Below are 27,958 nucleotides of genomic sequence, written 5' to 3' on the forward strand. Positions count from 1 at the left end.
ATGTTAGCTGTGTCCCAAGTCCTCACAACATACTAACAGTTTACGGTATGTACTAGAGATATATTGACTGATATTAGCTTATTGCAAATATAACAGTGTCAGCATATATGTTGGTCAAGAAATAACAAGAAATGTCAGTACAGACATTCCAACGATACGTTTGAACTCATTTAGAAACAATGTCACCATCCAGCACAGTCTCACAGCAGGTCATGAAATAGTCACCAAATTTAATCTCTCTGATTAGTGTACATAGACAGAAAATTTCCCTTTTTATTTTCGTAACGCTCAGCACGACTTTCAACAATGTATTTTTTTGTGCGCTTTCCTACTCATGTACAGCAACATGCGACGCACGTCTCAATTTCCGCTCCAGTCTTTTCAAAATAAAACTACTCTTTTAGGTTTAGGAAAAGATCGACTTGGTTAGGCTTAGGCAACAAAACTACTCAGTTAGGTTTAGGAACAGATCGACTTGGTTAGGTTTAGGCAACAAAACTACTTAGTTAGGTTTAGGAAGAGATCGACTTGGTTAGGTTTAGGCAACAAAACTACTTAGTTAGGTTTAGGAAGAGATCGACTTGGTTAGGTTTAGGTAACAAAACTACTTAGTTAGGTTTAGGAAGAGATCGACTTGGTTAGATTTAGGCAACAAAACTACTCAGTTAAGTTTGGAAAAAGATCGACCTTGTTAGGTTTACGCAACAAAACTACTTAGTTAGGTTTTGGAAAAGAACATGGTTTGGGTTAAAATAACTCCGGAATGGCTGTAACATAAGTACAGAAGTTACGCGACAAATATATCAACTCTGACTTGTGGTTTCACACGGGACACGAATAGCGGTCTCCTGGGCAAAAGTCCTGTGTTTTTTGACCCACCCATCCACCTCGACCTCCTCCCTACACAGTGTTGGCTGCTATCTATAATTCCCAGTTCACAATTACGTAGATTACATACTTCCCATTTCACTATTATGTGGATTACATACGAATTGATTTCATGCTGACCGTCTCGAAATTTTTTTTTAAATTTGTGTCTATGTACATGAGTCAATACATTGAATTTCGTGACTATTTCACAAACTGCTGTATGACTGGGCTGCACCATCACATAGGTTAGGCATGTTGATTTTTACAATGTAAAATGTCCTGTTCAGTTCATGTCACAACTACATTTAACCAGTCCTCACCTCGAAATTCAGTGTCAAGCATTTTGCAGATAATATAAAAGATATCAATGTATGTTATCATTTTGTACCAATAGGAAATGATGAATCAAATTGCGAACTTGAAATGGCAGGCTATAATCGCTGGTAGATGCTCAAAAGAGTGTATCAGCGTTAGCTAACCTTAACGTTACATGAACAAAATTACTCACATGGTGGAAAATAATTAATTTTGCTGAGAGTTAATGTTACTGTTCAAAAACTGTTATTCCGTGCATCTTACATAGCAAGCGCCATCTTGTAACCATGGCGATCAGGCCTTCTAACCCTCTAAAAAAGTTTTTTGTGCATTGCATCGCCATCAGCACGCCATATGCAGACTGTCATCTTTTATTTCCTTAATCTCCTCCTGTGTGAACAAACTATATACTGTATACGTACAGTTTAGTATGTAGTATGGGATTGGGACAGAGCTAATAATGCTATTGTATTGTGTTGTTGTTGTTTTTGCTACTGTGGGTGGAGCGGTTCGTCACTCTGCCTCTGTTACAGTCAGTTTCCTCCATGTGTCAACTTTGACCACCAGTGCAAAATGGCAGCTCTAGGAAAGAAAATATATTTTTTTTCCATAACTACACCAAAGCCTGATGTTAAATATGAATGAATTAGATCGCTGTCAAACTCCATGGTACAGTAGCTGCTGGAAATATCTTTGCATGACTTTACATAATTTTTTTGCCAGTTATCCATGAGTATGAAAAAACACACACCACAAAATGACAAACTGGAACCAAAATATATCCACAACAGCTGATTACCAGTGCTACTTTTAATCCACACACACACACACACACACACACACACACACACACACACACACACACACACACACACACACACACACACACACACACACACACACACACACACACACACACACACACACACACACACACACACACAGGGCCCTGCTTGACTCAAATAACCACAAAGAGTCAGACTGGATCACCTGTTGCTACTCTGGGTCTAAGGCTACATCCACACTAATAAGTTTTTCATTTTAAAACGCATTACTTTTGCTACATTTATGCCTGGGCGTCCACACTACTCCGGCGTTTTCGAGCACCTAAAACGGAGACGTTTGAAAACGCTGCTGACCCCGTTTTAGATTTAAAACTCCGGGGTTGAGTTTTAGTCTGGACGGACAGAAACAGAGACCTTTGAGAACGATGACGCAGACACCCACGTTTGCTTCTTGATCGGGTCTCATCAGTCATGACGTGTCTTTCCCTGATTTGTCACACCCCCATCACGTGAACCTTTTTCCGGAAGAAAACAAACAACATCTGTTGTGTTTTCTTCCGCGTTGAACGCCTTACACTCGTGTGTTACTTTCAGTTACAGCTCCACCTCGCCGTCGGTCGAAGTAAAGATATCTCTGGTCTTACTTTTCACCATTGCTGTTTTTCCTTCGTAGTATTTTCTGCAACTGAACGACCAACCGCGCTGCTTCCTGTTTACACCGGCATGCACATGCCCAGTGTATGTGAATGCTCATGTGATATGGCGCGGTAGTATGAACGGAGATTAATTCTGAAACAGCCATAAAATGCTTTTCTGGATGGAGATCGTTTTCGTTTTAAAACAGTTTTAAAACAAAAACGTCTTAGTGTGGATATAGCCTAAATCACAGTGCACACACTCTTTAACCCTCCCAGCCCTTCAGACAGTTGACCAACACACACTCTGCAGTCCAAACAACACACACACCGTGACATCCTTACCAAAAACCAGCTCTATCATCTGAACATGCACAATGTGTTACTGGCATTAATGTAACTGGATTGATATATATATATGCAGTTTTTTATAGTTGTTAAATGCTCGCATAGTGTTTTCACAATGTTGATTCTTGCCCCTCCACACATACATGATTTTTTTATCAAAAACAAGAAAATAATCGACTTTCATAAGGTCATTTTTCCATTCCTGTCTTTTACACGTACTGTAGGTAGAGTTCTCTGCTTGCAGATAAGGCTTTATGTACAACATGTTTTTCCTGCAGAGCTACATACGGAATGAACCAAACATCTACTCAAGTGGGGATGCATTAGAAAAACAGGCGACGTTGCATCTTTTTCTACAGTATATCTAAAAGGATATAGGCACTTTGTCTGAAAACATCGCAAAGAAGTCTGTAAGAAACATTAGACCTGAAACGATGGCAAACCGTAAGCAGTTCACAGAAACCACACCTTTGTTTTGTTTTTTCATGTCATATAAAAAATGCGCACAATGAAAAGAGAACATCTACACGGACATTTTTATAGAAAACAAATCGGTCAGTCGGGTACTTTTCCCTATACCATGCGTTGCTTCTCTCGAAGTTTGTAAGAAACAAGTTAACAGACAAAACAGACAGCACTTCATCTGTTCAACTGACACAAAGGGAATGTCATAAAGGATTAGGCATCGTCATGGAATGGTAGAGTCCTAAACTAAAGAACAACACGGCTGTTTGTACAGTGTCATGTCTTTGAGGTTTTCCAACATTTGAATATATCATTTCACTCGACTATTGACTTGTCTTTTGTCATGTTTCCATGACTTGCAGTGCCACCACTGTCTGTTGAAACTGCCATACTGACCCTCAAATGCTCTTCAAACCTTCATTTACTTACAGCTTAAAAACTGCCTGTTATACAGTATGTTGTGCTCTTGGCTGCAATAAGAATGTGAAAGAAGGTGATAGAGAGCACAACTCATCTCGACTGTGGTGTTGTCTGTAGCCGTGTTCATTTTATTATGACAAAAGTGCTTTTGCATGTGCCTCTTCCATTATTGTATTATTGTATGTGGTGCACAGAGTGACGCAGTGCTGAGCCACAAGTCCAAAAATGCTGTTTGAGTCTAGTGATCTGACTATAGTAATGTGCAGCAATGTTCCCATTGGAGCATGTAGTACTGTATGTAAAGTAAAGTCACCTGGTGAACAGAACATATAAAACTTGCAAAAAGTTAGAATGTAATGTTAAAGGAGCAGTGTGTAGGATCTGGCAGTATCTAGTGGTGAGGTGAGGAGATTGGAACCAACTGAAGCCTCTTCCGTGTGCCGAGCGTGTCGGAGAGCTACGGTGGCCGACCCAAAAACGTGAATGGTCCTCTCTAAAACCATCTGGAGCAGAGCCAGAGCATAGTGTTTGTGTGTGCACGTGGGAAGTGAGTGGTGAAGCAAGAGAGAGAGAGCTGCGGCGTTAATGACTCCGGCCCGAGCAGGAAAAGTTAATCCTGTTTGGTTTGTCTGTTCTGGGCTACTGTAGAAACATGGTGGTACAACATGGCGGACTCCGTGAAGAGGACCCGCTCCCTACGTAGAATATAAACGGTTCATTCTAGGTAACAAAAATATTCTTATTTTCAGGTGATAATACACTAAAAAAAACATACTTATTAATATTATACTGATTTCTGCCAATATATCCCACTAAATGTTACTAACCTGGTCCTTTAAAGCTGCACTTATAAATATTTTTACATTTATAATGGAGAAAATAGGAACATGTAATTAGGGTTGGGCGATATGGCTTATAAATAATATCTCAATATAAATAATCTCTCAATATTTTTCGTCTATATCGCAATATTTTAATATTTTCTCTTAAAGATCAGAACTGTTTGATTTAACCCTTTGATGCATATGATCATACCAGCGTGCTCATTCTAGCAAACTAATCTGAACACTGTGAGGTGCCGTGCTGTCATATTGAAGTCAGATTGGTCTTACTAATTATTCACATAATTGAGATTTAATTTTTCCCTGAAATACAGTTGGCAGGCAGTAGTTTTTTTTTTTTTTTTAATTATCATCCATTTGAATTTATTATTTATTATTTATTCATTTTGTTTTATTTCTTTATTTATTATTGACAGACTGACTGAGATTCACCAGAAGATCACTTTTATTTTGAAGTCCGTTTTTGGTCGCTTTTATTTTGAAGCCAGTTAAAGCCTTACCGTAATTGAGTGGTGCAACGATGACGTATTTTTGTAGGCCAACCAGGAAGTTAGAATTACACGAGTTCCCTCGACAAAAAGACGATGGGATTTCTCCATCGGGTTTTGGATTATTGCAGAAAATAAGCTCTGTCGCAAACACACGTTTATGATTATTAAACGTTTTGTTCAGCAAGATAATCTTCACAAATGAACACCACTTTTATGATTTTTGAAGCGTGAATGCAATCACCAGAAGTAAAAACATTAGGCTATAAACAAACTACACATGAGCATGAGTATAAACACAACGAGGCTGTAAAGGCCGACGAGTCGGTATGATGAAGTTCTGTAGTTTCATTTAGCCACTTGTTAGCAACCACCTTTTTTAAGATGTATAAAGGCTCCAAAATTCACGAGTGGGATATTTACTGACGTATTTTTTAATCGTAAAACAAAACGTTACTAAAAACCCATTGACTTCGAGACGAGGGAACTTGAAGTGCTAACATGCAAATTCATTAACTGGTTTTAGGACTCATTCCTGCACCACTCTATGCCCACTATATACACATATACCACAAAACAACGTGGGGGCTAGTTTGACCGTCTTTTTCAAAGTGGATGCTGGCATCTTCCATCACCTTTTCCGACCTCAATATGTATAAACTCACTTTGGCGCTTCACTTCTTCTTCAGGCTCTTTCCCTGTTCCCTCCAGATACAAAAACACACGCCCCATACGCACATTCATACTCATACGCCAAACACATTCTCCAGGAGGGAGAGAGTCGCAGGAGAAGCAAAACACCAAAGTGAGTCTCATGCCGGTGGCTTCGAAATATGATGTGACGATTAATATTTGTACTCGATGTCTGCTCTACAGTCATTGATCCCATGTTGACCAAGCTGCAATACATTGAGTATTTGACCTATGGCCCGCCCCTATGTGCAATGTGACAGGTGTGACAAACCCAATGAGATTATCACTCAGCCTAAAGAGTGTTTTAGCATCTTTCAGCTCAATGTTTTGGTTTGATGGCCCAACAATTAACAATTTTGATTCAGTCTCACCGCCGTCATCAACCCGGTGTTTTCAGTGAAAACACTCAGATAAACTGTGCGTTACCTGCTCAGCAGAAAGCAGCAGACAGACACAGTTAGAGACCAGCTGGGGAAAATAGTGCAGCATTTAGCAGCTACCAGCACAACCAGATATGTTTCTCAGGAGTTGGTGGAGACCAAACCAGAGCTAAAAACGTGAGTGACTACTGGACTTACATTCTCCAGTGGTCAGAAACACGATTCCAAATGGATGCTAATGTTGCTTTGTGTCTGCTGTATGAGTAATGCCACTGTTTGCTAACATGTCTTATCAACTTTATAAGAGAAGAAGATTTCTTTTCGTAAAATTAAGCCAAATAGTTCGATGCACAGACTCCCCTTAAGAATGTTTAGAGCTGCATGCCTGAATGTGAATAAAACTTCACCGCTCACTCAGTAATCAGAAACAAATCACCCTGAAGAGGAACAGCACTTGTTTTTACGTGAGTGATGTACCTGGAATAAAGACAGGAGTTATGAATGACTCACAGCAGGTCAGGTAGTTTATCTATATCATCCAAAGCTTTCTTTGGATCTTCCCTTTTCTTCCGGTGTCAGGGGATATTATCATCTTAATGTATAGTCTGTGTTTATAATGTGATGCTGTTTGAGGGTCAATATGGTGGTGTCAACAAAACACTGAAGTCAAAAAAGTCTACTCTGTTTCATAATGCTACATGCCGTTTGATAAAAGATGACACTTTTTTGTTCACATTCATATATTACCCACTTCAAGCTTTCTCTCTGTTTCGATGTTCTCCCTAACCTTAGCTCTGATTAAAATACAGCATTAAACACACACATTAACAATGTAAACTAAAGCCTTCAAAGAAGATGATAAAACTCATCACGATTCCTCAAAAATGCATTAAAAAGGTTGGTTTAAAGCCATGCTAGCACCATTCGTCCTCCTCCGCCTCCTGGTAATACCTGGGTGCCCTGGCGCCGGAGCCTGGGCTGCTGCTGCTGCCCCCGAAGCTGAAGTGGTACCCGTTGGGCACCCCGAGGTTCTGCTGAGGAGCAGGAAGCAGGGCTCCCATCATGCGAGGCAGTGCGGTCCGAGATGAGCGTCCGGCACGGGGGCTGGGCGACAGTGACACCGCATCCTGAAAGACGTCCAGCTGGTCCCGGAGGCTGCCGGAGAGGCCGCCGAGGGCCTCGCCGTGGCCCCGGCCCAGGAAGGGCTCGGAGCTGATACGAGTGACGGGGCAGGGGAAGTGGTGCGAGCCGCTGTGCCGGAGGGCGTTGTGCTCCGACAGGCCGCGGCTCAGCCGGCCGGGACTCAGAGAGGCTTGGCTGGACACAAAGTGCACGGGGGATGAATTGGCAGTCTTGAAGGCCACCCCGGGCCGCGGGGTGAGGGGGGTCTGGGGGAGCTGCCGACGTCCGCGGCTCGGCGTGCTAGAACTGGAGCTCAGTGCCACTGGGCTGCCTTTAACCCAACCACTGCCCTAGATGAAAATTGGACAAGCAATTTGAAACGATAGAACGATGAGGAAATTATATAAGAGAGGAAAGGAAAAGCGAAGGAAACAGGGACAGTTCCACCGGAGGGAGGAAAGGAAAGGAAAGACACCGAAATGTGATGTGTGATGACATGAAGGATGAGAGGGAGAAACACAGACGGAGAAAGACAGAATGAAAGAACAAGCACTAATGGAAAGGTAACGACAGACAGAAAAAATGGATGGAGAATGATGAAAAGAGAAAGTGGGAAAAGAAGTGAAAGGCCATGAGAGGCTGCACTGAAGGCAGACAGAGGACAAAGTAGTAGTAAGGGCATGCAGAGGGATCACAGTAATACTTCTACAGAGTCTATACTTCCATCCCTACGTTCAACACACTATCTGTACCATAAGGCTGCTTCATCAGTCATCTTAATGTTCAATGAGCTTCAAAAGCATATCTGGTCAATGTGGCTCACCTCTGGTATGATATAGTTTCATTTAGAACCTGTTTATCACAGACTTAGTACAAAGACTGTTTATGGAACCGTGAGCAAAGAGTATAGAAGCAAAGAGACTAAATCGCCACTTTGGAGTGAAAACGCCAATGAGTCCATGGCCATGGATGTATAAAGAGACGTCTGTAAATCAGAGGATCATTTTTTTTAGGTAAATCAACTTCCCAGTATGAACATTTACATATCCCTCATTTAAATCATTATGTCCTTAAAGTAGTAAAATTAACTAATAGCCGAATCCAGAGTTATTTTCCTCGGCATAATGAACGTGCATCAGACCCACGGGACTGCTCCGCCCTGCACGCTCATATAACATATCGGGTTCTGCCGGCTTCCTGTTAGCTGTATGCAGCTGTAATAACGGATATATTGGCTGTAAATCATCACTTTTATTATCTTCTAATACACCCATGGGCTGTATGCTGTCAGCCTGTGGATGTGTTAACGTCTCTGTTCCCAAACAACCAGCTATCAACAAGTAGCTAGTAGTGCCAGAATTTAATGGAGTTGTAGGCTATTTACTAACACGCAGGGCAAAAGCACAAGACACAACCTCTTCTACATCCATGGTCTCTATGTAAAAATATTCGACCCTATCAAATAAACATGAAATGAAATATAGTTTTGCTGTTGTTAAACGCGGCCCCCCATTCACTTCAATTCATCAAGACTTTTCTGTTTTTTGTTTCTCCGTTCACCGTGGAGGCGTGCAAGTTCTCTTCAAGAATTGAAGGCAACACAGGCGGGTGAGTAGTTGATATACAAACGGTCATTTTGGGAGTGAAGTTAACCGCAAATGATGACAAAGTGTCATTTTGATCAGGTTCCACACAGGTCTGAATGAATATTTTTCTCATTACAATTTTTTGAGGAGATGCACTGGATTTCAGAGTTTTAGTGTTCTTTGATCTAAATGGAGATTTCTATCTGATAAGAAAGACATTCTGAGGGAAAACAGTATTCAAAGATCAAGCCAAACTCTATTAAAAACCCTTCACCTGGTCTAATGCCTTATCTGTCCCCTACTCTACATGCCCTCCCACCTGCTTGTTGCTGGTTTCCTGCCCCTCGCTGGGGGAGGCGGCACAGCTGGCGGTGGCAGATTTGGTGTGGCAGTGTTCCCGGCTGCAGTAGCGGTCGCAGGAGTAGTAGCGCTGTTTGTCCGCCGTGGAGTGGTGTTTCCTGTCGTGGGAGCGTCCGCGTTCGTGGGCTCGCTCTCTGGAGGCAGCTGGGTCCGACTCTGGCTCTCCTGGTGCACCTGTGGAGGAGGACAATATTCCAGGGTGAAGGGTGATGTTTCTGTATTCTTGATAATATTAGAGTCCTGGCTATTGCAACTTTTGGTGTCATAACTTTGATTCATTACGGCTTTGAGTGACAGTAGTCTTGTTAAGGCATTCAGTAAAAAACAAATGATCTATAGTCATTATTCTGACTTATCATTAAGTATGGCTGTGTGTGTCCCAGTAAGTCATGACAGTGTTACAGTGAGCCAGCATGTAACAATACCAGGACCCTGAAACTGAGCCAGATAAATGGAATTCAGCAATAATTCAGTTTATTACACCTGTGTTATTCCTACTGTGACATGTCAAAATATCTTCTACTGCAGACTATTTCTATCAAAACCACATGCCAACCTCATGATGGTGAAAAGTCAGGGGTTCACCAGAAACCCATCATCTGGGGACCATGAATGAATGTCTGTGCCAAATTTCATGGCAATCCATCAGATTGATGGAAATGGTGGACTGACGGATCAACATTTTCATCAATAGAGTCACACCGCTACACCCCCCCGGACCCCCCAGACTCTACCACCAAAGGGTTTTAATCCCCTGTGCTGACATTTGTCTTTCTCCACAGCCTTGCCATGCAGAGAGGCCTATAAATGGCTATAAATTACTGGTTCGTTGGCTGTTCATGTCTGTCAGTGTCTTTTATCTGAGTAATAAAGAGCATGTGTACGGAGCTGCAGTCTCACAGCCAGACCCAGAGAGAGCATTGCTGATCTCTATCACAGCTGAGACCCTGCAGGGTGGCCCCGACTCATATCTTAACACTCTTACATACTGTAAGGTGTAGTGTTGTGTATTGGCAAGAATCTGGCAATACGATACGTACAGTATCATGATACAGGGGTTACGATTCAACATATTGCAATATTTTGGTAACATTTTAGGAAACCTGTCATAGTGAACACACCACCATATGCATCAAATCTGAGTTAAAACAAAAAAAGTTTTTTATGCAATCAGAACAGTGAGATCTGCATTTGCAGTTATATCACAGTCCCTGTAACATCCAACACCATAGCTCTACTTTGAGAGGGCACATACAGTGAGAGGGCGCATCTCTTTGCAAATGAAATACAGCATTGACTGAGTTAATCTTTGCATGTAAACTATACATTTAAAATCCATACAGGGATTTTGAGAATCGATACGGTATCACAAAACATAATATCGCAATATTCTATTTCTTCTGTATTTTCTTACACCCCCTAGTGAGGTGTTTTGTCCATCTTTTACACAGAGGTGATGGTAAATGGAAGTTGTATTGTTCCATGAAGGGGATGAAATTATGGCTGTGAAGTACACTTATCATTGTACACTTTACATTAATATCAAGCGTTTTTATAGATGACTTATTACATGTCATCAACTTTTGTTTACTGTCCGTACCTTTTATGTGGTTCATGTTTTTAATTCTTGCCTTAATACATATTACCTTGTGTTCGTAGCTCAAGTGGAAACTTTCTGCTCATTTGTAAAGCACTTTGTAACAGTGTCTGTACTTCATGAATGAAAACTTTCTTTATTTCATTTCTAAAGTGCACTATCAATCAATTTTTGATAAAAATGTACATTATATCTACATTATATCTTGTTTGTTTAATTTAAGTTTTTTAAAGTTTTTTTTAATTTAAGTTTGTTTTACAAACCGAAGTGTAAAAACCTCAATTCGCTGGACTGTTTATTGGTACTTAGCAGTTGCCAGGCAACCAGCGCAGACTCCAGGAAGTTACTGCTCCCGGGTCTCCACCAAAATGAGAACAAGCGGATATGTCTAACTATTACTTTTTAAAAAATGTGGGTTATCATACTTATCATATCCATGAGGATATCAGTCCAGAATTCATGAAATCTCAGGTTAACCTCAGACTCAAAGATATGGAGCTTCAGGACTGACATGATGAGGACCATGACAATCCTCTTTTCTTTTTAATTTAAGTACTGGTTTACCAGAATGTGATTGTTTGCACATTTGTATATTTATTCACCCATTATAGTTCTCTTCTTTACTGTATTTTAGTTGCTATTTGTTAATTACGAAATATTTGTAACCCTTTAAGAAATTGTTTGTAAAACATCTATAAACATTACAGAGATAGGTGGAGCAGATATTTGTGATACTTTTCTAATGGTTAATAATTGGTTTATCTGTCTATACACATTATTTGGATGACGATTATAAAGTTGCAACTGATGATTATAATACTCTTATAATGGTTAATAATTGGTTTCTGGTCCATCTATAATGTTTATAGATGTTTTACAAACAATTTCTTAAAGGTTTACAAATCATTTGGTCATCATTAACAAATACTTAATATAGTATATAAAATGTTATAATGTGTGCAACAATAAACTGTTAATAGATAGTGTACTAATGTATCAGAATGTAATTGCTATAGTCTATTCTCAGACGATGTATGATACAATATATCATTTATAAACTAATCATTTCATATTACACAAACTACTGATAAAATAACAGAAATAATAGCTAATAAATACTAATAATTAGTAAACATTATTAATTATAATTTCATTGTTTGTTAACAGTAAATTAACTAAGTTTAATTAACTATCAATGTACCATTTATAAATGATGGTTATTATAAAGTGTTACCACTATCTCTGTTTCTTTTGTTGTCTTACATGTGTAACTATATCAAAATACCTCTTCAAGGGGCCCTCTGCTGACTTGACTGTCTTTCAGAGGCTGGAGCAGACGGACTTACCAGCAGAGCTGGGTGGTTGTCCACCCAGAGGTGTATCCAAAGACCTCTTCTCTCTGTCTCTGTCTTTATCTCTGTCTCTGCGATGGTGGCAGCGGTGGTGGTGGTGATGGTGGTGGGGTCGGTCCTGGCTGGGTTTCTCCAGGGTGTAGTCCCTCAGGTTGACCTCCTGGGGCCGCTGTGGGGCCACAGTGGAAGCTGAACGCTTCATAGGACTGGCATCAGGAACAGACTGAGGGAGGAGGGAGAGACACATGAGAGGCTCACTGAGAATCATGTCTGAACCAAGGTTTTCATCCAGCAAGCATCTAGATCCAGCTTCATACTATGACTACAACAGATTATTGCACATTAAGTTCCCTCCTTGTTAACAGTAAACACAGTCACAACGTCCGCCTCAGTCCTGCTTTTCCCTCTCTACCTATGTCCTTCCCTTCAGTCATATGCTCACATGCCCAGCCAATTTTACAAACGAATCGATTTCGTGCTGACCATCATGAAAAAAATGGGAAATTCGTGTTTATGTACACAAATCAATACATTAGATTTCGTGACTATTTCACAAACTGCTGTGTGACTGGGCTGGCATTTGAGTCCTATGTTGCCTGAATATCCTGTTGTTTATGACAGTATAATCGAGCCACATATGGACAGAGCAGCTAATCTGCCATACTTTTGGCACAAGTTCAGAGTAACCAAGGATATCTTTCTTCTTTTGTCACAGCAGACATTTTAGCGCATCATAGTAGGAAAAGCACATGTGAAATTGATAACATCAAAAACAACTGCATTCCATTTAGGTGAGCTAGTTCCAGGGTGTTGGTACTGTGCATGTTGACTCACTGTTATGTCTCAATGGGGCACTTGATGGAACTGAGCCATTGTTAACGGAATTCATTTCATGTTCCTATCATGACGAGTCAAAATGTCTGCCGTGAAAAAGGTGTAAGTAGAGCCGGGCTTCCTGAAGTCCCTCGCTGTCACCTGGAAGCGGGACCCAGAGTTTGTCTTTCTTCTTCTTCAGTACTGCATGTACTGAGAGAGACACTCCAGTGAGCAGGGTCTGACTGGTTTCACTCATGCAGATGGTATGTTTACACATCAAATATGAGACTATGTGATTAAAGGCACGGACTAAAAAGCCATTAGACCAGAAATGAAATGATTTGAATATGTATCATGTTTTAGAAAAAACACCACATGGTACAGCAGACGGAATGAAAAAGCTTTTGTCAGCTTTACAGTAGGACTACAGCAGTGGGAGCACCTGGCCTGCATCTATAACACTGACCACATTCTCATTGTCTGTTGAAGAATAAAAGAGCAGGTGTTCCATCCAAAGCACAGGGAGTTATTTCATTAAAGGCGAGCAAAGACAGACTCCCTGTATTTACAATCATTTGTTAGAAAACTGTCTTAACTCACTGGTGTCTATTCCACTTCTGGAGACAAAGTGGAGAAATTATGAATATGGGTTTTTGGTAAATGTAATTGTTAGTATAATGTATAGAAGTAGTGTAGGTTATTAAACTCTGAGCAAAAGGAAAACAGAATGTTCCAAGTCTTTGGAGGTTTTGCAGATGTGTGCAGTTTTTTTTTCTATCTCACTTTAAATGATTAAAACGATAGTTACGAATGTAACTACGGTTCTATGAATCCTGGATGACCGCCATAGGCAGTGCTTCAACACTGAATATCTTCGTCTCGCGCATGCGCAGGTCGAGTATTAATATCAACAAAGTCACGTGTGACCTCGGATGACCCTGGTTAGGTATAAGTTCCGATGTCATCCACGAGATCAGTCCTACAGAATCTTCTCGCGGGATCACGAGATTCTGAGTGACTAAGAACTCTGGCGGTCATCCAGGATTCATAGAACCGTAGTTACATTCGTAACTATCGTTCTATTTCATCCTTACTGACCGCCAGAGGCAGTGCTTCAACACTGGATGACTTATAACAACAGAGTCACGAGGAATCCTCGAGTACATACCCCATAAAGATGAAGCAGAGGAACTCGGCTGAAGGACCACGCCCAGTGGATGGGGGGTGGCCACATTGACTCTATAATATCTGAAGAATGTGCTCGGTGACGTCCCTGAGGCTGCGGCACATATGTCCTCCAAGGGGACCCCTCTCAGGGTTGCCCATGATGTGGAAACACTCCTGGTAGAGTGGCACCTTACTGTGGATGGAGGAGAACGGTCATTCACCTTGTATGCGTGGGAAATCACTTCCACGATCCAGTGGGACAGGCGCTGCTTTGAGAGCGCACAGCCCTTCTTGGGACCGCCGTAACAGATAAAGAGTTGCTCTGACCGCCGTATGCATGCGGTGGCTTCTACATAGGCTCTAAGGGCCCGCACTGGGCATAACAGCCTTGCCCTCTCCTCCCCATCTCCTTTAGGGGGTTGAAACTGGGCAAGCCGAATAGGCTGATTGTGATGTGATCGTGACAGCACCTTAGGGAGGAACGCTGTATTTGGCCACAAAGTGACACCTGAGCCATCTGAGTTCCACCTCAGACGTGAATTGTTCACTGACAAGGCATGTAGCTCGCCTACACGCTTTGCAGAAGTGATGGCAAGGAGAAATGAAGTTTTGGCCGACAGCCACCTCAGCTCTGCCTGTACTAAGGGTTCAAAGGGAGGCAAGCATAGAGCGTCCAGCACCAGGGGCAGGTCCCATGCGGGAGCCCTCGGAGTGCTCGGGGGACGCAGCCGCAGAGCCCCTTTTAAGAAGAGAGACACAAGCCTGTTGCTCCCCACAGTGTTATTATCGACCCTATCGTGCTGCGATGAAATAGCAGCCACATACACCTTCAGTGTAGATGGAGACCGGCCACCTTCCAGGAGGGACTGCAGAAACTTCAGAATTGTAGGCACCGAGCAATGTACTGGGTCCTCTTTCTGAACTGTACACCATTCAGAGAACAACTTCCACCTGTTCTCGTACTGCAGGTGGGTAGATGGTGCTCTGGCATTCAGAATAGTCTTTCTGACGGGCTCTATGCAATCAGTCAGCATTGGGTCGGACCCTCCAGCGGCCAAACCCACAGCTGAAGGCGGCTGGGGTCGGGATGCCAGATCTGACCCCCCAGCTGAGATAAGAGGTCTGTCCTGCTGGGGAGGCGCCAGGGCGTCCCGCAGCAGAGTCTGTGCAGCAGTGAGAACCCTATCCTTGCTGGCCAGAAGGGGGCCACCAGGAGAAGTCTGTGGCCCTGCTGAAACACTCTGAGAAGCGTTGGTAGGATCAGAGGGAACGGTGGGAAGGCATAGAGGAGACTCTCTGGCCACGTGTGAGCCAGAGTATCTTGACCTAGAGGGCTGGTCTTCTCCCTCAAGGGGAACCAGAGGAGGCAGTGGGTTGACATCTCTGAGGCAAAGAGATCCACCTCTGCTCTGCCGAAGAGACTCCATATTTTGTGCACCACAAAAGGCGCCCCTCCCCCGGCGGGGGTTTGTGACGGGAGAGGAAATCTGCGACAGGGTTCCGTTCCCCTGGCAAATACATTGCCCGTAGGCTGGTCAGGCGAGAGGCTGCCCATGTCAGGAGAGCCTGGGATGTCTGCAGCAACCTTGCAGATTTGGTGCCCCCTTGGTGGTTTATATAAAAAAACGGTCGAGGTGTTGTCCGACCGGACGAGCACATGTTTCCCTCTCAGGTATGGCAGGAAGTGCTTGAGCGCTAGGTGCACTGCACGTAGCTCCAGCACATTGACATGCTCTGTGCGGTCCAGAGCAGACCACTGTCCCCGAGCAGTCTTGTTCTGCCACACTGCACCCCACCCAGAGAGGCAGGCATCTGTTGTGACGGTCTCTCTGCGGGATGGAACGGAGCCCATGGGCACGCCCTTTTCCAAGTACGCTCTCTCCCTCCATGGGGATAGAGCGAGAAAGCACTGTTGAGACACCTTTATCTTCTTGTGCCTGTGCCGCTTGGCGTCCAAGTGGAGGCTGTTCAACCATCTCTGCAGAGGGCGCAGTGAAAGCAAGCCCAAGGGAACGACAGCTGAGGCAGCTGCCAGTTTGCCCAGCAGGCGAAGAAACAGAATGTGGGGCAACGACCTGCCCCCTTGGAAGATGTGAAGGTGGTGGAGGATGTTGTCCACACGCTGAAGTGACGGACAAGCCCTCATAGTGACTGTGTCCAGAGCTATACCAATAAAGGTTATGCTCTGGGAGGGGTTCAGAGAGCTCTTCCCCAAGTTCACCCTGAGACCCAGCTGGGTCCTGTGGGAGAGAAGGAGGGCCGTGTCCCGGGCCGCCTGAAGCGGGGATGGCACACAGATCAGCCAATCGTCTAGATACGGCAGGATCTTCATGCCGCGTGACTGCAGGGGCGAGAGGGCCGCCGCAACGCACCTGGTGAATACTCGTGGGGGACAGGGAGAGTCCAAATGGAAGCACCCTGAACTGAAATTGACGGTTTTGGAAAACAAAACGAAGAAACCTCCTGTGGTGAGGTACAATGGGAACATGGAAATAAGCCTCCTTCAAGTCGACAGATGTGAACCATTCCCACCTGGTGACAGCACGAAGAGTGTCCGCTGTGCTCAGCATTCATTATGACCCGGCTGGAGGATGGGGGCCGGCGCCGGAATTGAAGTTTGTACCCCCGGGTTAGGGTGGACACCACCCAGGGGTCTGAAGTGTGAGCTGCCCAGCAGTTGAGCTGCTGCTGGGAGAAATAACCGACAGCCGGCCCTAGGGTCTCAGTAGCGGGCCCCCCGGCCTCTGAAGGCTCTGGGGGGGCGGCGGTTAGGCTCCACGGCCCAGGTTGCCTGGAGGGCAAGTGGGCGGGGTTGTCACGGTAGCGGACCTGCCTCTCGGTGGAGCGCTGAGGTCCGTGGTGGCCACTAGGCTGAGCCGGTGGCCGGGAGCGGCCTCGGGGGGCAGACATGGAGCCCCTCGGCCTGGCAGGGGGGGGCATGCCCTTTCGAAGACCAGAGAACTGCCTGGTCTGGTCAGCTTGGACAGTCCGCTCAAGTACCTGTAGGGCAGCTGTCCCGAACAGGTGCCCTGGTTCTACTGGAACAGTACGGAGGGTCCTCCGACATGTCTCAGACAAGGGCGACTGCGCCAGCCAAACCTGGCGACGAGTCTGAACCAGCATGGACATCAGCCGTCCAAGTTCCCTCGACATCAGTGCAAACGCCTGCAATGACGCGTCACTGAGGCTGGTGGAGGAAACGTCGGGAGCAGCCTCCTGCAGAGAGGCTGAGAGGGCAAGCATGAGGTGTGAGAGGGAGTTGCCCATGCGGCCCATGCGAGCCGCTGTATCATAAGCTTTAGAGAGGAGGTCGTCTGTGACCCGACATTGGGGTCGAGGGCACCTTGCCTCTGGTCTCAGAGCCTCGTCAGGGGAGACTATGAGAGAAGCAATGGCAGGCTCAATAGCTGGCATGTGGTCAAGGCCAATTTTTTGCCGCATCCTGCATGGCTGCCAGGGTTCGGCCATCAGACGGGAGACGGGAGAAAGCCCTAGTATCCCTCCAGCATGCCTGTAACTCCTTAAGATACTCTTTGGAGGGAGGGACAGTAAAGGTGGTGGAGGCCGGCGCGCGCCTAAAGAAAGCGCTCGCAGGCGCCGATTCTGGCTGCCGTATACCCATCGGAAGAACTATGGGCCGAGGAACGGGAGCCGCGCCCAGAGGAATGGGAGGGCTCCTCCACGTTGTATTCATTAAAGAGGGTGGCCTAAGCCGCCATCGAGACAGCATCTTCCTCCGAATATGACTCAGCCATGGGCAGAGTTGGTGTACCTGCGTCCTCCGTACCCGCACTAGAGTGGAGGGCCAGAAGGAGCGACTTCATCTGGGCTAGCTCAGCCGTAAGCAGATCCACCTTAGAAGACAGCTTGCCAGACTTAGCCTGCTTCTTGGATGGCGCACCCGCAGCCTCTGTGGCCTGCCGTTTGGAACGGGTAGTTTGGGCTGGGGCCAGCTGCCCTGAGGGGACAGCGTAACCCATCAGGAGGTTTGAAGAGGAGCCATACAGGTGTAGCAGCCTGGAGAGTTGAGCATCGTGACAGCCACGGAGAAACTCTGTCCCGTCAGTTGCTGCTGAAGTCAGTCTGAGCGAGAGCACTCTGCTGACTGAAGAGAACGTGCAGGAAACAGTCTGTGTAGTGAGAGGAGAGCGAGCACACTGTCTTCACTAGCACAGTAACTGTTATCAATATACTTAACTGTTGCTGGTGTCGCGCCGAGTTAGCCTGAGCGAGAACGCGCTGCTAACTGGAGAGAACGTGCAGGAAACAGTCTGTGTAGTGAGAGGAGAGCGAGCACACTGTTTTCACTAGTACAGTAACTGTCAATGTCTTAGTCTACCCGATTAGCCTGAGCGAGAGCACCCTGCTAATGCGAGGACAGTAACGTTGTGGTAATCAATGCCAAGGTTAGCCTGAGCGAGAGCACTCCGCTAACTGTGAAGGCGGTAACGTTGTGAAAACAATGCCGAAATTAGCCTGAGCGAGAGCACTCTGCTAGTTAAGAAGGCAGTAAGTTTATAGTAAACAATGCATACAGTAATGTTACCACTATACTCAGCTGTAAGCAATGTTCGTTATAGTGCTACACAGAGCAGAGAGGAGAGCTGGACGCCTCCTCCCTGACAGCACGTTGTCAAACGGTAAACACTGAGCGGACACGCTCTTGTTAGTATCTCACTAGTTTAGCATGAGCTAACGCTCTGCTAACTGTGCACAGACGTTCTTGTTATAGAAAACAATGTAAATCGATCTCACCGGGTGATGTACACATTGGAAGATGTCCTTATCACGCTGGTGATGATCAGGATAGGTGCATCCGCCGTCTCCTCCGTCGGAGGACCGAACGGCGGACAGCACAGTTTGATGGGCGGCTCGTCGCAGCCTTTAGAGGGCGAAACTCCGCAACTCCGACCGGTGGTCACAAGGCTACCGGCGACGAGCTCAAATAGGTAATTTAGCTTTTAGCTAATGCTACCACAGTAGTTAAACTGCGCAAGCGAGAAGATGAAATAGGACTGATCTCGTGGATGACACCGGAACTTATACCTAACCAGGGTCATCCGAGGTCACACGTGACTTTGTTGATATTAATACTCGACCTGCGCATGCGCGAGACGAAGATATTCAGTGTTGAAGCACTGCCTCTGGCGGTCAGTAAGGATGAAATAGAACTAAAAGTTGCGTGGCATATTTTTCTCCAAATATGAGGAATCTAGGGTAATGTCCTCTGTAATATTTCTACCAGTCTGTAGCGGCCAGCACACCAGACTCAAGAACCTGGTAATCAGCCTCGTGATCCACGATAATTCTGCACCTAGTTGTCATCTGACATTACCATCTCGCATTAAAACGACAATGTATTTGGATTACAGTATTGCCATTGTGGATTTAAGAGTTCACTTAGCTCAGGGGTCTGCAACCTGCGGCTCCGGAGCCACATGCTGCTCTTTAGCCGCTCTCCAGTGGCTCCCTGTGGACTTTTAAAAATGGAAATGGATAACTGTTTTTTGTTTACATTTTTATTTATCATTGTTGTAGGTCTATGGTACGACGGCACGATGGAGTATTAGGGCCACATTGAGGAAAAATAAATAAATCTGAGATTTAGAGAATAAAGTCATAATATTATGAGAATAAAGTCATAGGTATATGAGAAAAAAGAGTCATAATAATATGAGAATAAAGTCATAATATTATAAAGTAGTAATTTTACGTGTTATTTTCTTTTTTTCTCGTAAAGTTATGACCTTATTCTCGTTATATTACGACTTTCTTCTCGTAAAGTTATGACTATTCTCGTAATATTAAGACTTTTTTTCTCATAAAGTTTTGACTTTATTCTTGTAATATTACAACTTTTTTCTCGTAGTTCTGACTTTATTCTCCTAATATTAAGACTTTTTTCTCTTGAAATAGTATGACTTTATTCTCATTAAATTATGACTTTATTCTTGTAATATTAAGACTTTTTTTCTCGTAAAGTTATGACTTTCTCTTAATTTTACTACTTTTTTCTCGTAATATTATGACTTTATTCTCGTAATGTTACAACTTTATTCCCGTAATATTACAACTTTATTCTCATAATATTACAACTTTTTTCTAGTAATATTATGACTTTATTCTAGAAACCTCCGACTTTTTCCCCTCAATGTGACCCTAATACTCCGTAGTACATTTGCACTTTGGCCCTCACTGCATTAGACTTATATACTATATACTTAGACTATAAACTGTGTTACCTTCATCACAATGCTCAAATGTTTTGCGGCTCCAGAAAGATTTAAGCCTAAAATGGCTCTTTTGATAATAAAGGTTGCTGACCCCTGACTTAGCTGAACCAGATGAATCCGGACAACGTCAAACCACAAACAAGTGTGTGAGATGTTGCATGACAGCATGTACATACGGCTAGATGGATCCCTGGAGAGTGGCGTGAGTGGCTCCGCTGATATGCAGGAGAGGGATAAAGGCCAGCCAAATAGAAAGAAAGAACAGCAGAAAAAAAGACATCAGGAATATATACCAAGATCCACAGCAGCTAGTGTACAATTTGTGGTTACAGAAGTGTTCGAATCTTTTACTGAAAGCCACTTTGTATCACATTTTTAGATGATTATAACCTTTTTGTTGGTAGAAAAATGATACAATCCTGTTGAAAATTGATACCCTGTGGGTATTTATTACAGAGTTCGTAGTCGTGAGCATTGCTGTCATTGCCATAATGTCTCTTTTGATACCACCACTGGTGGGCGCCAAAGTCAGAGATTTTCATGTCTTACACGTAGTGGCTTAAGTTCATTATCTAAAAATAGTTTATTTCACAAGTTCAGTATTTATGAATACGTCTTCCAATGAAAGTCCTGCATTTATACTTCAGTAAAAATAAAAATACACAAGTATTAGCAGCAGAATGTACTTGTATATGAATAGTAAATGTACTGTGAATGAATTGTGAATACCTCGTTCATTTCAGTGTGTTGCAATATTAGATAAGTAAACAAGTAAGTGAGTTAGCAGAACATTGATGTTGAAGATGTAGGAGTTTTACATTTGGGTGGGAGGGGTGTTTGCATCCCTGTGATCCTGGATGCTGTGTTTTCAGGGGAAATAGTTCCTGGTAGGGTCCCCCGAGGCAAATTGGTCCCAGGGGAGAGGTCAGACGAAGAGTGATTCATAGACCCACGTGAATGGGCCAAGAAGAAGCTGCAGTACCTCGTCCAGAACAGAGCCAGACCTGGGGGGGAGCTTACCAGCGAATGTCTGGTGGCTGGTTCTTGATCCATGGGGCCTAGTTGTGCCGACCGCTGGCATTGCAGTCCTAGGGACTTGGAACATCACCCCTTTGGTGGGGAAGGAACCAGAGCTAGTAGTACCAACTAGATATAGTTGGGCTCACCTCTACGTATTTGATTCTGGAACCAAACTCCTAGAGAGGGGCTTGACTCTCTCCTTTTCCAGATTTGCTCAGGGTGAGTATGGGAATACTCATGAGCGCCACTGTGTTGGGAGTCGAAAGAACCGGCTTCATGTGATTACGTCTCGACTCAACTCAACTCACTTTTGGTACCAGGGGCTTTGTTCTGTTTCATTTTCCACTGCAGATAGAACCCCTGCAGTGTGATTGCAGTAACGCCGTCGTGTGAAACTGCTGTGAAATCATCTTCAACACGACGCTCGTTGAATCCTTTCATCGGCAACCAAACAGAGGAACGTCTGCACTCCGTCGACTGTACCGCGTAGTGTACACCGTAGTGTATGGTGTACTTTTGTGGGCTGTCATTTTTAAAAAAATCTAGGTTGTGTAACTAAAAAAATTGCGGCTGCTACTATTGGTAGCTTGGCTATTTAAAAATAGCAGGTTTCTGCTGGATGTCCTGTGTCGCGCTAGTGACGGCTCTCTCTGACCAATCAGTGGTCTGCAGTGTTTTAACTCCACCTTCCAGTATCGGCTCAGCTCACTTGGAACCTTGACCGAGGTGGTACCAAAACAAGTACCAGGTACTATCCACAAGTTTTGCTAATGGAAAACCAAAAAAGAGCGAGTCGAGCTGAGTAGAGCTGTAACGTACCAGGCAGTGGAAATGCGACATTAGGGACTCTGAGTGGGGTCCTGGGAGGGATATCACCTAGGGACAAACCTGGACGGGGGTTGTTTGGGGGGGAATGGCCTGCTTGATCTGAACCTGACTGTTGCTTTGTTATTGGACTTCTATGCTAGTCATGGATTGGCCATAACAAACACCATGTTCAAGCATAGGGTGATTCATAAGTGTACTTGGTACCAGAGCACCTTAAGACAAAGATCGCTGATCGAATTTGTGGCTGTATCATCAGATCGATTGCATGTCTGGACACTCGGGCGAAGAGAGGAGCAGAGTTGTCAACTGATCAACAATTGGTGGTGAGTAGACTTGGTAAACCCAAACATGTAGTGTAGAATAGGGATGCACCGATACCACTTTTTTCAGACCGAGTACAAGTACTTACATTTGGGTACTCGCTGATACTGAGTACCGATACGAGTACTTCTCTGTGCCAAAAGACCCTCGTTAACAGCCAGCTGGAGGGTGTAAGCGACACACGGCAGGCTGGGGAGTCCCGCATACGAGGCGGTGCGCCGCGACCGGCTCTAGGTCGGCTTGGAAAGGCTCGGGGCGAAGGTGGCTCGCGGCCGCAGATTTACAGCGCTCCCCGCACGGACGGGGCTCCCTGCTCCCGGTGCGACCGTCGACCGGGTCGGACTGTCCTCAGTGCGCCCCAACCGTGTTGTGCCACGGCCCACGTAAAAGGGGCCAGAGGTCTGTGGTGATGTCTGCAACCCACCCGACCCTTCTTGAAACACGGACCAAGGAGTCTAATGCATGCGCGAGTCAGAGGGTGCAAGCAAAACCCCGTGGCGCAATGAAAGTTAGGACTGACGTGCGCTGGCTGAGGTGGAATCCCGGCCCAGCGGGGTTGCACCACCGGCCTGTCTCGTCCGCACCATTGGGGAGGTTAACGTCGCGCTGCTGTAAAGTGGTATCGATGCCGTTGTATCGGAGTCGTTTTGCGAGTACGAGTACGAGTACATGAGCACAGTATCGGACCCGATACCCGATACTGGTATCGGTATCGGTGCATCCCTAGTGTGGAATATCACTACTGACATTCCTGTAGCATTACGTTACAACGTTTGCTGTATTAGCCATGTGTTTACTGTTACTACGTCTTTATTTGCATATAGAGCAGGGAAGTGACATCCGATCACAAGTGGTCACTGGAGACGCATGAGGAGAGACATTCTAAAGCCAGGTGTGAACAGACGTACTTAAAGCTGTCCACTTGTGATCAGATCACCAAAGACGCATGTTAATGGCAGGTCTGAACAGGGCCTGTGGTTCTCACAGATATCTCTAAGAACAGCTTTAATTCCCTCCGTTCTTGCCTGCCAGGCTTGTTATCTGGTTAAGGGGCCGACAAGAGCATACCCTGCAAATGAAAGTGGGGCTCTGCACATACTGTGTTAAAAGGTGATGAAACTGCAAAAATTGGGATCAAATGTCCCATATCAGCTGGGTTAAAGGAACGGAGTGTGGGCTTTGCTTTCTGTGCAACTGACTGACTCCCTGAGGTTTTCTATGTCACCCCAGCACAAAGAAGGATCTTAAAAGAGGAGAGCAGCTTATAACAGATGTCATCTCCTGATCCTGGCAAAGCTGAGCTCAAATTAAGCAAAAGAAAAGCAATCTAGCAAGAGTGAAAGATAAACTGCTGTGACTGAGGCTGGAGCCACAGAGTTCAGACTGCCCGACACAGTTCCCATCATCATACTCCAACAAGAGGACATTTCCAAAAGGCCAGCATTAATTGAATTGGCTAGAGGATTTCCTGCCCTTTGTTCCAAAAGGTGAGAAAAATAAGACAGCAAGTCAACGAGGCATCCTTCCGCCCTTGTTCCTTTTATTAATCCCCCACTCCAGATTGTCTCTCCTCTACAGTAACCCAATTACCCCCCTTACCCTCCCAGTGAATCTTGGGCCCAAAGCCATTTGGAGCCACTATCATCTTTTCGGTTGGCAGCAGGAGAAAAACGATACTGGACAAATAGCTGGCGGCCTGCCAGGATCTAATCAGATTACTTCTCCTCTGCAGTGAGGGTAGGATCAACAACAGCTCTTCCAGTTGGGCTGTGAAAGGAATGCACCTTGAATGCAATGAATCGATCAGCATCACTCAGGAAATGAGGAGCTTATTGTATTTCATAGGGTCTGGTGAAAGATTCATTTAGAGTTAAATAGTTAGTGCCAGCTCCTCCATGTAGAAATGTTCTATGTGACGGTTTGACTGAGATTTAGCCTCAGTGATATAGACACAGCAAAACTTTTTCCCTCACTCTGAGAATGCTGAGCTGTGTTTACCATCCCTCATTTTAAAGATCTCATATTATGCTCATTTCCAGGTTCATAGATGTATTTTAATGTTGCACTAGAACATGTTTACATGCTGCAATGTTCAAAAAACCCTTTATTCTTCTCATACTGTCAGCCTGAATATACCAGCTCAGAGGCTCTGTTTGACAGAGGCTGATTCACAGCCTGTCTCCTCCCACTCTGCTCTGATTGGTCAGCGTTTCTGTCAATCAAATGTCCTCAACAACAACGGAGAGGGAGAGAGCTACCTGTAGCTCTGCAGGTAAAGGGAAGCAGCTAGGAAAAGTTTATAAAAACCACTTTAAAGTTTATAAACCAGAAACTTCACCCAGCGCAAGTTCCCGGAGGAATCTGATCAGAAATTCGGCGACAAATGATGAACATCTGCGGTCCAGATTCCAGGTTTTCCTGACGGTTTCTCTCAGGTAAATAATGCTATTTATATCTCTGTTAGTTAGCTCAGTGTTTACATTCTGCATAAACTCTGTAAACCGTAAACATACACTCTGTTTTACGTCTGTCTTTACAGATCCATCTGTGAGAAATGACCGACAGAATCATCCCAGAGGTGAGCAGACAGCTGTGAGCAGACAGCTGAGAGGAGGCAGCTGAGAGCAGACAGCTGTGAGCAGACAGCTGAGAGCAGACAGCTGTGAGCAGACAGCTGAGAGCAGATGGGAGATAAAGAGCTAACCCGTTAGCATGTAGCTACATGCTAACGGGTTAGCTACATGCTACCGCTATGAGACGGTGTGTAAACACAGCGACCATCAGGGTGGAAAATAGAAGATGTGAAACAGTAGTCAGTTCATTATTTCTGGTAAAAGACACCTGATAAATATATGGAAGTAATCAGAGTAATGGTATATTAATTACTGTAGAAGCTGTCTCTGTGTTACCATGACTACAGGCCACCGGAGCTTAGTTTACTGTAGTTTACCAGAGCTGAAGACTTTCTCCTGTACCATGTCAACATAACTAACTAGCAGGTGAGATGATTACAAATGCTGTGAATAATTAATATTGTCATCTGTCAACTCAAATAAAGTTTGACTGTGAAACAGAAACATGTTGTGTACAGTCACTATTTACTACCTGTAATCTTCTACATGCATGACATCAAATATATATAATATATAAATATCATCTGTTTAAACAGTGTAATTACATAAAGCCTTTGTGAAAGAACATGTTATATTTAGATGATGGGAGTACATGAAGCCTGTTCTGCTGGTTCTTGGAGACTAACAGTAGGAGCTACTTTGATCAAGTTCGGTTGTGGATTACACAGAGTGACGCGCTGTGAGGCGGGGTCACCTAGCTGCGCGTTCTCTGGTTCAACCAACCCATGGCTTGCATTTCTCTAATGACGTCAGAAGAGAAAGGAAAAGCTGCGAAGTGATTTTCGACACCAATTCCGGACAAACGGAGCAGGAGAAAAAGAGAGAGGATGGTCTTTTATGACACTATGGTGACCTGTAGACACACTGGGGACAGATATTGATGTTTAAAAGACATGGAAAAGTGCATTTTGCATAATAGGTGACCTTTAAAGAAACACAGTGGTATGTTTGTGTTTGCAAGGTGAAATAAAAGGTGCAGGTGTGGTGCAGTGTTAATTGTGAACAAAAACTTTGGAAAAAATAAAATAAAATAAATTACAACCCTGTTCCCAGATTAAACAAGACGAAAACCTGGAAAAATCAACCTTTGACAACAAGAACTATAAGCAAATGTATAACAAATAACAAATAATGGGAGTCTGGATGAATGGACAAATGACTTAATGACTGTTTTAATGCAGACCTATTCAGCAACCAGCACGTATCGGTGGTATCATATATTTCATGCTCTGATTAAAACAGTATCCCCTGATGCCCAAGTAATCGCTGTCATTTAGCTGCTTGACCTGTTGCACTATTAAACAACATCTCACATTCTGCTAATATCACATCTCTGCCAGTACAGTGTGTCTACTGTACACAGGAGGCCTTTCAGCTGCGTTTTACCATGCTATACTATACTAATACTATACTAATACTATAATATACTATACTAATACTATACTAAACTAATAGTAATACTATACTATACTAATACTCTACGATACTATACTAATAATATACTATACTAATACTAAGCCACTACTATACTAATATTATACTATACTAAACTATACTATGCTAAATACTATACTATAATATACTAATACTTTATTATACTAATACTATACCAATACTATACCATACTAATACTTTATTATACTAATACTATACCAATACTATACCATACTAATACTTTATTATACTAATACTATACTATTACTAATACTATAATATTACTATACCATACTAATACTATACTAATACTATACTTTACTATACTAATACTATACTATTACTATTACTAATACTATAATATTACTATACCATACTAATACTATACTATACTATACTATACTATACTATACTAAAACTATACTATAATATACTAATTCTATACCATACTAATACCATATTATACTAATACTATACCATACTAATACTACACTATACTATACTATACTACATCAAACCTGCACATACGGTAGGCTACTTCACAAAAAGTCAAGGAGGCGCCCCCTTTTGAGGGATAGAAAACTAAAGATCTCATGGGCTGTTTTCGAAACCGCATACTGCATACTACTGAGGAGCGCAGTATGCAGTATACAGTACATACTGTATACTGCGTTCCTGAGTAGTATGCAGTATGTGACAGTTAAAGTGATGTATTTAGCAGTATGCTAGACGAGGCTTAAGCCTTCAAACCAGCTCTTAAAGCACAGGACAAAAAAACTAACTTGTACCACTATTACAATATTATCAAAAAATACAACTTTGATTTTGTTGTTTATGTTGTGCTTGTTTACTTTATAAGATACTGCAGGTTTAAACTATTTATTCTGACAGCTCATAAAGAAGTCCGACAAACAGGATCATCAACGAGGAGAGACGGGAAATATAAAACATTCATCCACAACGTTTACTTTACTCAAACTGCTTTTTCAGTTACAGCAAAAGGACTGATCTCCCTCCAGATATTAGAGAAATGTTAAAAAAGTGTCATGTTGTCTCATCAGGAACCTCTCTGCCCCGTCAGAAGCTGCTCTTTCCCTCTCCTCTTCTCTCTCCTCTCCTCTTCCTCTCCTCTCATCTTCCCTCGCCACTCTGCTGCTCTGCAGCCGCTCTGTGAGCGTCACTGGCCGGCTCTCCAGCGAGCTACGCCCGCGGGTGATTGTGGAGCTTTTTAACTCGAAAAAAGGCAAA

The 27,958-nt window shown here is 43.8% G+C and overlaps 1 protein-coding gene across 3 annotated transcripts in view; it reads right to left on the reverse strand.

The window, feature by feature from the left end:
- Positions 1-880: 880 nt before the first annotated feature.
- Positions 881-27,958, reverse strand: part of LOC141768803 (voltage-dependent N-type calcium channel subunit alpha-1B-like) — a 211,022-nt gene continuing 183,944 nt past the window's right edge. For all 3 annotated transcript variants that reach the window (XM_074637175.1, XM_074637176.1, XM_074637174.1), the window contains 5 exons: positions 20,651-20,689; positions 12,253-12,481; positions 9,269-9,483; positions 2,091-7,713; positions 881-1,992 (listed from right to left, as the gene is read on the reverse strand). In XM_074637175.1, the coding sequence (XP_074493276.1) occupies positions 7,156-7,713; positions 9,269-9,483; positions 12,253-12,481; positions 20,651-20,689 (1,041 nt within the window). In that variant the 3' untranslated portion in view covers positions 881-1,992; positions 2,091-7,155. The remainder of the gene's footprint in view (positions 1,993-2,090; positions 7,714-9,268; positions 9,484-12,252; positions 12,482-20,650; positions 20,690-27,958) is intronic.

Source organism: Sebastes fasciatus, chromosome 6 (genome assembly GCF_043250625.1).
Source record: "Sebastes fasciatus isolate fSebFas1 chromosome 6, fSebFas1.pri, whole genome shotgun sequence".
Classification (NCBI taxonomy): domain Eukaryota; kingdom Metazoa; phylum Chordata; class Actinopteri; order Perciformes; family Sebastidae; genus Sebastes; species Sebastes fasciatus.